Source organism: Nothobranchius furzeri, chromosome 10 (genome assembly GCF_043380555.1).
Source record: "Nothobranchius furzeri strain GRZ-AD chromosome 10, NfurGRZ-RIMD1, whole genome shotgun sequence".
In the NCBI taxonomy this organism is placed as follows: Eukaryota; Metazoa; Chordata; class Actinopteri; order Cyprinodontiformes; family Nothobranchiidae; genus Nothobranchius; species Nothobranchius furzeri.
The window spans coordinates 73,482,262-73,495,031 of record NC_091750.1 but is presented as its reverse complement, the minus strand read 5'-3'; the positions used below and the strand labels follow the sequence as shown (position 1 = coordinate 73,495,031).

Genomic DNA, 12,770 nt, shown 5'->3' with positions numbered 1-12,770 from the left:
AAGCTGAGGATTTCAGTTGGTCCTTCAAAATAAAAGCTCTGTTTTTACAGAACAAATGATTCGTGAACCTGAACAGAAGTGACTTGACAGGAGCAGTTAATCATTTCCCCAGTTGGGTTTCCGTATTTTCGTTGTGCAGTCAGACTTCCTTTGCAGGTTCAAGCTCTAAAGGTCAGAGGTCAACAGCTAAATCCTCCCTGAAGTTAAACACTTCACCTTTAACCAAACGCAGCAGGACTCAGTCAGCAGGGAGGATTATTTACTCATTTAGCACATTTCAGTGTTTTTAGTAAAATCACAGAATCAGAGTCCAGACTTGAGTTAAAGTAACAAACAAGACTCGGTTCAGATCAGACATCACCAAACGTTCAGCAGGAAGGCTCTTTCATCAAATCGGGGAAAGCCATTTAGGTCATTAGAGTCCGACGCCTGAGGATTATTTTCTGAATCTGAAGTTAAAGAATGTGAAGAAGAGGCTTAAAAAGGTGAAAACGCCCTTAAAGGGGCATTAACCACTAGGCCACCTTTCTCAGTAGAGTGGTAGAGTGTCCGCCCTGAGACTGGGAGATCAGGGGTTCGATTCCTGGTCGGGTCATACCAAAGACTTAGAAAAAATGGGACCCAATGCCTCCGTGCTTGACACTCAGCATAAGGGGTTGGATTGGGGGGTTAAACCACCAAATAGTTCCCGAGTGTGGCTGCGTCTGCAGCTCACCGCTCCCCCAGGGGATGGGTCAAATGCGGAGAACAAATTTCGCACACACACCTGTGTGTGTGACAACTAATGGGACTTTAACTTTTTAACTTTATTATGGAAGTTTGTCAGCCAAAACATGCATAGAAATAATAAATTTCTTCTTCTTACATTCTCCTGCAATGCCCTGGTCCTGTAGAATGAGCCCTGGCACTTTTACTGTGATTGCCTGTTTTTCTGTAAAATCACAGAAAAAGAGAGATGCTCGGGTCGAGCAGGCTGCTTCATGCGCGTTCACGCTCAGGCATAGCCCGTAGCATTTGCTATCCGTAGCTTTAGCAGCAGAGAGAGAGGCAGTGCCAACTCAGCGACTTTGTCGCTGTTCCTAACGCCTAGTGATGAACCTAGCTACATTTCTGAGGACCCTTAGCTACTTTCTTCTAGATATTTCCTGCAAATTAGCAACAAAATAGCTATTATCGCTCTGAACCGTTCTTTGAATGTTGTTTCAGCTGTCATCAAGAAAATAAATATTACAGATACAGTAGATGTCACTAGTGCTTTAGCTCACCTAGTAAGACATCGGACTCTCGTGCAGAAGACCCCACCTCCGCGTTAGCTTTGGGTTAGCTTCAGGATGTGAAAATAATCCATTTTGAAATTTTTTTTTTACATTAATGGTATTTTTTTTACAGTAAGATGTCCAAATTTTTATTTGAGACTCGCCGAACGGCATTGGATTCACAGATAAAAAAAGATGTGGGTTCAACTTTCATTTTGGTACAATTTTTCAAGCAAGGAAGATCTGAGCATGCAGGAGGACTGATCCATCATAAACCTTTGTCGTCTGTGCTGAAGAGAAAGGTACAGAACCAAATTATTTAATTAATTAGCTGCGCGTTCTCCTGTCCTCTGTCCTGTGGGCCACACACACACACACACACACACACACACACACACGCGGGACTGTCTCAGCTGTTATTTTCGTTAAGGAGTGTGCACGTACAGCATGCACACCTCATGCACGAGCCTACTATTGAAGCTGCCGTTATGCTTTTGGCCTGAGGGGGCAATCGCGAGCATAATTCAAAACTCCGTAAAGTCCCTTTAAAAGTCTCTAAAGGTGAGAAACATCCAGCATCAGGTCAGATGGGAGCCAGCGGAGTCACTAACCCTAACCATAAGTTAAATACTTCACATATTTAATATGAGTCTGGGAGGGATTTTTCCTGATTTAAATTAGATCATCCCTGGAAGGACTGAATGTCTCTGTTCATCCCGCAGTTTTAAATCTAAACATTCTGTGTATGGCCGGATTCATCAGTCGTCACCACGGTAAAACCAGGCCCCCACAATGCGGCTCAAAAATTGAGGCCAACCCGCAAGTACCAAAAATTGCAGTTCCACCCTCATCCACTAGGGGCTGGTGTCGGAAGCGAGCAAATCCTCATCGACTCCCATGTTAAAAATACCAATTTCACAGCAGAAATAAACATGTTTACAGCCTGGTACCAAAACATGGTTTTGGTTTAAATGATCTAGTTTACACTCATGACAACTCTGAGGGGGTTGAATTTTTTTCTCACTCTTCTGTTTAAGTGTATTACAAGCCTAAAATTCTGTATAATTAATAAGGATCAGACCCACGTGACCACAGAGCTAGCTCTGTGGAAAGGTCTCAGTAGAGCCTCGGTCTGGCCTGGAAACTGCTCCGGGATTTTGAGTCTCTGTGTTTGTGTATTCTTTTTTGGATATTATTTGTGCAATTGTTGGACAAAATGACTTGCTGTGGCAATAATTGCACTAATAGAGCGTCCAAGGAGTCTCCACTTCATTTTTTTCGGTAAGTAAAATTATATTTATGTATTTTAGGTCACTGCCGCTCTTGCACTAGCTGAGCTTAGTTTTTAACATGTATTGTTTAACCATGAAATTTAAATGTAATAGGGTAAATAAAACCCAGGGCATTTAACATAATGCTGCACTTTAGAAAATGGGTTGAAATATAACTTGTTGGTGGAGCTGGGTTCCGACTATCGGCTTGTGGATCTCTCAGGAGACCGATGTTTTCCACTCGTTCTCCCCTCCCCGCAGCTCGGCGCATCTCTGTCTGATCGCGGCGCTTGTCTGCTGCGTGGGCTGCCGGCTTGTGGAGCTCTCGGGAGACCTCTGTGTTCCACCCGGTTTTACCCAGCGGTCAGCCCGGCGTATCTCTGACTCAGAAGCTCTGGTGTTGTGCACAGTTAACTCCGGTTGTAGCTAGGTTGCTACCTCCGTTAGCTTAGCTCCCACCTCCGCGTTAGCTTTGGGTTAGCTTCAGGTTAGATTGTAGCCAGTTCGACCGGGTCTCGTCAGTTGATCCCAGCTTTACAGCCCCACCCTCAGCTCCACCTCGCTTCCCTTCTGTGGAATTGTCTGGGCTTGACGGAACCTGTGACACAGTCAAAATGGCGGTGGTGGCCACCTCCCATTTTGACACAAAAACTTATAATTGGAGCCCATGGAAACGAATTGTCCAGTATATATGTCGATGGGTAAAACATGGATGCAGCCCGATGTGTGTGTGTGTGTGTGTGTGTGTGTGTGTGTGTGTGTGTGTGTGTGTGTGTGTGTGTGTGTGTGTGTGTGTGTGTGTAAGTGTGTGTTCACTAAGCCAACAAGGCTGCCTCCGACGGGTAATACCAGCAGATCAGTTACGTTTGTGTTGGGAATGATTCTCAGCTACCAGAAAACCAAAATTTAGCTTCATGTCTGCAGAAGTGACCAAGCCTTTATTCCTCTCCATCAGCACTGATCATCAGTTGGAACACGATGACCAACAGGTTGAAGAAACTAGCGCTCACGTGATCACACACAGAAGTAACACACGTCTTAAAGGAGACACACTGGAAAACTCATGTTTTGCATCCTTTAGTGCTGCCCTGTGGGTCTCTGCTGCCTCTGTAAACACTCCCAACATGAACAAAAGCTGGATAAAATAGGAATGAATAAAAGCCTTGCTTCTGTCAGTATGCACCAGGGCAGCTGTGGCTACATTGTAGCTCATTAGGTGTGAATGGAATAATGATACACTGTAGTAAAGCACTTTGAAATTCTCTGACTCTGAAAGGCGTCATACAAGTGTGGGTCATAAAAAGCCAACGGAGACATTTTCAGTCATTGTTTGGCATCTACCATGAGCTGTTTCAAAAAGCCCCCGTTTGTGATGTCACAATAAGGAAAACTAGCATAGCTGGGTTTCAAATGACGTTGCATCTACATCAGCCTTATACCTTATTCAAATCAAACAAATGGACCAGAAATCTGGATTTAAAAGGAATAAAAAGTTATTTACAAGTAGATCCTAGTACATACTGATCATTAGCATTAGCAATAGCATTATTATAGTGAGCAAATGAATAAAGTAGCACAGCTCACTACTCACCCAAGCAAAAACAAGACGATAGTCATTTAAAGCTTCTCCGGATCACTAACAGGTGAACCAACCTGAAATAAAACAGCTGCAGGCAACCAGACCTGTAAAAGGCTTTCGTTTGGTTTGCAGTGTGATACAAGGGAGGCAGCTAGAGTTTGTGTTGCTGATCGCTTCAGCGCTGGGTAAATCCTCCACAGTGGATGAAAAGTGCAACATTTAAAACTTTATGGGTCATAACCTAAAAGATGTATTTTTTCATGATATCGCGTCTGTTCCAGCTCATTTAAGCCTTCGTAGCTTTCATCCATCATGGTGTGTCATATCTCTGTTTTGTTGCGGAGCAGATCACTTCTTGCCCCCCATTTGAGTTTTGCGTGGCTGCAAAGTGAAACCCACCAATAGAACCCCGTCTGATTCCAAGTTTCTCTCTGATATCTGAGCTCCTCACCTCATAGCAGCCAATTAGGGAATAGGGTGTGGCCAGAGCCCTGAAACGGCTCAGTCTGGACAGCAGTATCGGGTTATGGGGTGGCCCAGGCTCCACGTTACGCCATGACCATTTTTTTCTCTTCTTCTAGAATAAAGCTGCTGAGATTCTTCATGTGTGACCAAACTTGTTTATGGAACATCTCCTTTAGGAGATTAAGTAAGGAACTGGTCTGGAGCTGCTGATTAATTTCCAGCTATAATCTATGAACTCCTCGGGGAAAAGTCATCCATTCATTTTCGTTCGTTTATCCAGGACGGGCCGCGGGGGCAGCAGCCTATTCCTGCCTCCAGGAGGCATTCCAACTAGGCATCCTAACACGGCTCCTCTCAATGTGGAGGAGCAGCGGGTCTACTCCGATCCCATCCCGGATGACTGAGCTTCTCACCCTATCTCTAAGTGAGAGCCTGCAAAGAGAACTCATTTCGGCTGCTTGTATCTGCGATCTCGTTCGTTCGGTCACTACCCAAAGCTCGTGACCATAGGTGAGGGTAGGAACATAGATCAACCGGTAAATCAAGAGCTTTGCCTTCTGGCTCAGCTCTCTCTTCACCACGAGAAGCTGATTCTTCACACTCAGCTGTGAACCACTCCAGTGAGAGCAGGAGATTCTGGTTAAGCCAACAGGATCATCTGCAAAAAGCAGAGACCTGATCCTCAGACCACCAAAACAGATGCCCTCCACACCTTGGCTGTACCTAGAAATCCTGTCCATAAAAGTTATGAATAGAATCAGTGACAAAGGTCAGCCTTGGCGGAGTCCAACTCTCACTAAAAACGAGCCCGACTTACTACCGGCAATACGGACCGAGCTCTGGCACCGGTCATACAGGGACCTAACAGCCCGTATCAGAGGGTCTGCTACCCCATACTCCCAGAGTACCCCTACAGGACCACCCGAGGGAAGCGGTTCAACGCCTTCTCCATATCCACAAATGTAGATTGGTTGGGCGAACTCATACGCACCCTCCAGGACCCCCCTAGTCCAGTGTTCCACAGCCTGGATGAAAACCACACTGCTCCTCCTCCCTCCTCTCCAGAACCCCTGAATAGACTATACTAAGGAGACTCAGGAGTATGATCTCCCTGTAGTTGGAACACACTCTACTGCCCCCCTTTTTAAATAGGGAGACCACCACCTTGGTCTACAATTCCAGTGGGACTGCCCCCAATGTCCACGCGATATGGGAGAGCCACTCCAGCTAACTCTGGAGTCCCACAGGACAAAAATACCTGATAGGACTCTTTCTTCAGCTTGATGGCATACCTAATCATTGGTGTCCACCAGCAGGTTCAAGGATTGCCACCACGACAGGCACCGACAACCCTGCGGCCACAGCTCTGGTCGGCCGCCTCGACAATGGAAGCACGGAACCTGGCCAACTTAGACTCAAGGAAAATTTGGAAGTTCTGCCGGAGGTGGGAATTGAAACTTCTTCTGAAAGAAAACTCTGCCAGATGTCCAGAAGACCCTCACAATACATTTGGGCCTGCCAGGCCCTCCTCCACCATCCAAGTTGACAGCTCCACCCCCTTGACATGCGGCCGCAGATAGGATGAAACAACTATAAAGTTGATCATTGAGCTGTGGCCTGAGGTATCCTAGTGCCAAGAGCAGAGTCATATTCTTCCCAATTTCACTTTATATACAAACAAAGAAAAATAATTTAGTTTGATCCTAACCAGCTGGGTTACAGTGGCTCTGGTCGAGTCTGGAGGTTACGGAGTAGTTTAAAATCTGCTCAGATATTGAGTTTACAGACAAACAGCAAACCTCATCTTCCTTCAGGCAGGTGAGACATTGGGAGGCTGCACAAACCCCACCCGTCTTCACCTCCAGTAACACCAACAAACCAGCAACCGGGTGAGGTCTCTGCTGGAGGACGACTAGTAGGATTTTCTTTCTGTGTTTATAAACAACCCGATAAAGGAAAACCTCGGCCTTCCTGTTCTTATCCAACGGGACCATTTTCACAGACGTGCTTCAGACGGGACACGCGGGTGATAATTACTGTAACGCTGAACATTCAAATGCAGTTTGGACTTTGTCGAATGGCACCGAGGCGCCATAAATCAAAGCACCTCCCAGTTAATATCAACAGCTAAAACCACCACGATGCAGGTTCACATCAAAGGAATGTCCCCACCTACTGCAACGGCCCGTGGGAAGCAAGCGGCCGCACCTCGGTTCCACTCGACAGGGCGTAGCCGACACAAAGCTGCCCCCAGCTGAACTCGGAACACACTCTGAGTGTGTTACTGTACTTTCAAACACAGGTGCACCCCCGACACATGGACTTGTGTTTGTTTAGTCTGGCTGGGTTTTAAATCAAAGTTGCTAATTCCAGTCACCTCACCAAAGTTACCAGATTTTACCACCAATTCTAACCCAAAAGGCTTGAAATGAGGTCCTTTTAACCTGAGCGACGTTCTACAAACTGGATGAGATTCATCTCTGTGGATGGGTTTCATGGGCATGGAACGTAAATATTTATAAAAGATCGGTTCTCACTATAATTAGAAAGATCTTTTCAACTCCTCTCTCTGCTGAACTCGACTGTTTCAGGTTCTGAACGTATCTATTATCCTGAGTGATTTTTTTAAGCGGAGTCATTTCAATCCGACTTGTTGAAACATGTCTCAGGTCCTTGCAGGAGCTCGATGTGCTCACCTGAGATCATTACCCTCACGAGTCTGTTGGTGGAGTTTTGACTTGCAGTGGTGCTCGGGTTGGCGTCAGAGTTAGGTTTTTGTGTTCAGCTCTGGTTTATTTGAGACTGGTTCTTCGTGGTGAATCAGAAAGCAAAACTGACAATTTCAGCTGTTTAACATTTTCTCTCAGTTTTCTGGCTGGAAGCAGGACGCTCCATCCTGCTGTTTTCTTCTGAAACATGGAGGTTTTTTTCTGCAGAGATGACGCTTTTTGTTATTTTGGACTAATTTGGTTTGTCTCTGGTGTTTTTATTATCCTCTCAAACGTTGAGTCAGCATGTTGTCCGAGTGTAAGAACCGCCCCTGTGATCATGTGGTTTGAGTGCACTAAATATAATAATGAAGAACTGGAGTCAGTAAGCTGGATCTGTTCAGCTTCAGTGGGATGTTTGTGTGTTTTTCTTGCCTCTGACTCCAAGATGTTCACTTCCTCCACTCTTGTTGGTGAACTCTTACTGGGACTGGACGGGTGACTGAAGACGGAGGAGACGGACTGTCGGCTGATGCTCTGAAACAACCAATCAGAGAAGGGAAGAGAAATAGGTCAAAATCTGGATCTCAGGACACCAAAACACACTTTTGTTAAATACTTTAGAAAAGCTAAAAAATTATATCAAGATTTGTTTATACTTTTCATATTAATCATTAAAAGTGCTTGTTTTCTCTCGTTTTCTTACAGTCTGTTTTTAAAAATCAATGCGGTGATTAAAGCAAGTCAGAACATTACACAGTTAAAGCGAGTCAGAACATCATATTTTTAAAGCGGGCCATAACATCACATAATTAAAGCGGGTCAGAACCTCACACAGTTAAAGTGGGTCAGAACCTCACAGTTAAAGCGGGCCATAACATCACATAGTTAAAGCGGGTCAGACCATGACAGAGCTGCCTTGAGTAATTTTTAATTGAAATTTTGATTGAATAATGAACAATGTTTCAAACAAGGTTTATAAACGTTTTAGACCCTTTTAACAATTACCATGGTCGTGTGTCGCTCTTGTTGACTTATTTACTGCCATTGATGACCAAAGTTGTCATTTTAAATCCAACTGCTCGCTGCCATTGCCGACTAAAGACGTCAATTGTATTTGTTAACAGGGCGGCTTTGGGAACGCGCCGCTGCACTGTGAGAGTAAACATTGCGGCTCTAAAGCTGATCTTCACCTATGAGTGTCACACGTCACGTGATCAGGAAGCAGAAAATCCATGAATTAGATCGTTTTGGGCCGATGTTGTGAAAAAAGCAAGACGCTAACTGGAAAAGCTTCTACGACTCACACTTCGACAACGGAATGTGAAAGAACGGATAATTCTAGAAACACGCAGATTCTTCCTGATGTAAGAAGTGACTTTAGTCTTTCTTTTGGTAGTTTTGGTGTTTACATGATCATAGAGCACAGTGTTCTGTGGCTCTTCAAAAAAACTGTAAAAACGCTCCAAAACACCTGCAGCCAGGGCCTTTCTGATCAAAAAATGTCTGGCCGTTAATGAGTTAACAGAGGCCTTTCCCAAAGATCACAGCATGTTCACAAGCAGCTGTTCTTTAAAACACAGTTTATTAAACAGACCAGTGATGCTGAGATATTTATTAGCAGGAAGAAGCTATTTTTCTCTCTTCACTTACAGAAACTCACACAAACTGATTTTTAAACTTTAATGTTCTTACAATCTGCAAATGGCAAAAAAAAGGAAAGAAGGTACCTGAGCTTCAGCGGCTCAGATCGGTATTCAGGGTAAAAACATTTGGATCAGTAGTAAAAACATAACAATCACTGTAACAGTAGTATGACAGGTTGGAACCCCGTGTATGTGTATGAACATGTAATAACATCAGTCAGGGTGTGGTCCCACTTCTTTATCAAACATGTTTTGGGCGTTTGGTTTTGACTCAAACTTCAGAAAAAGGTCTAAATACAAAACGCAAAAATCTAAACACAGAAGAGGCCTTGTGATCAGAAAACTAGAAAAGCGGCGAGGAAGGAACGGGCCGAATCCAGAACGAGGCAGATGAGGAAGAGAAATATTTAAATGTTTCAGAGCCTACAGCAGAGTGCTTGTGTAAACCAATGTGGGGAGAGAAGCAGGTGCACACACACACACACACACACACACACACACACACACACACACACACACACACACACACACACACACGCACGCACACACACGCACGCACACACACACACACACACACACACACACACGCACACACACACACACACATGCACACACACACACACACACACACACACACACACACAGACACACACGCACACGCACACATGCACGTACGCACAGACACACACACCCACAGACATGCACACACACACACACACACACGCACACACACACATACAGACACACACACACACACAGAGACACGCACACACACACACAGACACGCACACACGCACACACACACACACACACACACACACACACACAGACACACACACACACACACACAGACAAGCACACACACACACACGCACACACACACATGCACTCACGCACAGACACACACACACACACGCACACATGCACTCACGCACAGACACGCACACACACACACACACACACACACACACACACGCACACATGCACTCACGCACAGACACACACACACACACACACACACACACACACACGCACACATGCACTCACGCACAGACACACACACACACACACACACACACCCTGCAACAGTCTGAACCAATCAATCAGGATTTATTAATACATCTTTATATGAACAAGGAGAAGGTAATAGATATGGAACAGACTGTTTATTCGTGTTTTAAAGCTCCATCCCGTCTACTCCCGCTCTGGATTCCTGGATGGAGATTCCCTACCTTATCATAATTTCATAGCTCGGAGCTAGGATTAGACAAAGATCAAAGGCTTTTCATGTTCCATGAGGTCATCACATGGACCTCAGACGGCTAAACACAAACACCAACCTGAACGCTCGGCTGATTTTAAACCACAAACTAATGCTACTCTCATTCACACAAACACTAGGACTGGTAAGCACAGATTCTGGCTCTGAGGGCCGATACCGATTCCTGGTCGTTGTCCAGCTCTGATCTGCTGATAAATAACTAAAAATAAACAAGTACGTGAATAGCGATGCTGATTAACGGCTCTTGCTGTTTGTATGAACTGGCAGTTAGCCATGGTGAGTTTACAGACTGGGAGAGAAAATCTGGTTTTAGAGTTTCCAATCAGCATCTGACGCTTGGATGCTTCTGTTGTTTTTAATCTTGACAGCAGTGTTGTGTTTCATTTCTCACAGTTTATCTGGTGAATGAAGTAAACCAAACCTCAGCCTGATGTTGGCTGAACATGAGAATCCTCCACGTCGCTGCAGAGCCCGAGCTGTTAGGAGCTCAAAGTTCATTTCACCTGTGCAGAATCAGATTTCTGGAAGGATTTGTGTGTTTTTTTTAATCTAGGAAGTTATTTTTGACTTTTTAATTTATTTTATGCATTTTAGACTTTAAAGTCTTAAAGGCAACCCCTGGTCCACACTTGAGAAGTCACAGTGAACATCAACATCATCTACAAAAGGAAAGGTGAAATATTTTACATAACTGGAATAAATAATAATGATGTCTGTAAACACATAAGTGAATAAATATTAAGCTGTGAAAAGCACAGTGAGCCCTGCTAAAATCATTTTGTTTACATAATAAGTTCTTTCCACTTGAAACAACAAAAAATCACCAAAATAAAAACATCTCGATGGGAGGTGAGACTTCTGTCCATCCTGTTATTACTGTAACTGGGAATAACCGGGACCACCACATGTGAAAATCCTAATCCTGGTGCGAGAACTCCGATGCTGATGTTGGATGGAGACAAGCCCACGATATCATAGCTGGTCAGAGGAATCCAGAATGACTTAAAAACATGAACTCTGACACATTCCAATGCAGCTGATAACTAACTAATAACTATCTGATAACTAGCTAATAACTATCTGATAACTAACTAATAACTCTCTGATAACTAATACATATCTGATAACTAACTAATACCTATCTGATAACCAACTAATAACTATCTGATAACTAGCTAATAACTATCTGATAACTAACTAATAACTCTCTGATAACTAATACATATCTGATAACTAACTAATACCTATCTGATAACTAACTAATAACTATCTGATAACCAACTAATACCTATCTGATAACTAACTAATAACTATCTGATAACTAACTAATAACTCTCTGATAACTAATACATATCTGATAACTAACTAATACCTATCTGATAACTAACTAATAACTATCTGATAACTAACTAATACATATCTGATAACTAACTAATACCTATCTGATAACTAACTAATAACTATCTGATAACTAACTAATAAATATCTGATAACTAACTAATACCTATCTGATAACTAACTAATACCTATTTGATAACTAACTAATAACTATCTTAAAACTAACTAATAACTATCTGATAACTAACTAATAAATATCTGATAACTAACTAATACCTATCTGATAACTAACTAATACCTATTTGATAACTAACTAATAACTATCTTAAAACTAACTAATAACTCTCTGATGACTAACTAATAAATATCTGATAACTAATAACTCTCTGATAACTAATACCTATCTGATAACTAACTAATGACTATCTGATAACTAACTAATAACTATCTTAAAACTAACTAATACCTATCTGATAACTAACTAATAACTCTCTGATGACTAACTAATAACTATCTGATAACTAACTAACTAATAACCATCTGGTGTCTAACTAATAACTCTCTGATAACTATTAACTCTCTGATACGTAACTAATAACTATCTGATAACTAACTAATGACTATCTGATAACTAACTAATAACTCTCTCATGACTAACTAATAACTAACTGATAACTAACTAATAACCATCTGGTGTCTAACTAATAACTCTGATAACTATTAACTCTCTGATAGCTAACTAATAACTATCTGATAACTAATTAATAGCTATCTGATAACTAACTAACAACTCTCTGATAACTATTAACTCTCTGATAGCTAACTAATAACTATCTGCACTCCTGAGCTCAACATTTTTCGCCTCCCATTGATAAACCCTTACACACTTGTTTATGATAGTTTAACACAAGACTGTTATTTTTGGTTGTTAAACTACATTTAGAACTATTTAGAACAAATACTATAAAATACAGCAGGTCAACACTAACAGCTGGCTGATTTTTACAGTTGAGTTCACCTGTTATTTAGTGCACTTCTGACGCGCAAATATCCAGAAAACCCCTCAGATGGGCTTGTTTGTTTGTTTGTTTGCTTTGGTTTGGTTTACAGTTGGTTCTGACCCATGAATGCTGTTAACCCTCCAGGTGTTGGCTGAGGTTCTGCTCTCACCTGGATGTTGTTCTGCTGATGGAACAGCTCGTCGGACTCCTGGCTGCTGACGCTC

The 12,770-nt window shown here is 42.8% G+C and overlaps 1 protein-coding gene across 3 annotated transcripts in view; it reads right to left on the bottom strand.

Annotated features, from left to right (window-relative positions):
• pof1b (POF1B actin binding protein) overlaps window positions 1-12,770 on the bottom strand; it is a 38,886-nt gene that overhangs the window by 25,571 nt on the left and 545 nt on the right. For all 3 annotated transcript variants that reach the window (XM_054737183.2, XM_054737184.2, XM_054737185.2), the window contains exons 1-2: window positions 12,716-12,770; window positions 7,715-7,816 (exon numbers count right to left, since the gene is read on the bottom strand). The exon at window positions 12,716-12,770 is cut by the window's right edge. In XM_054737183.2, coding sequence (XP_054593158.2) covers window positions 7,715-7,816; window positions 12,716-12,770 — 157 coding nt within the window. The remainder of the gene's footprint in view (window positions 1-7,714; window positions 7,817-12,715) is intronic.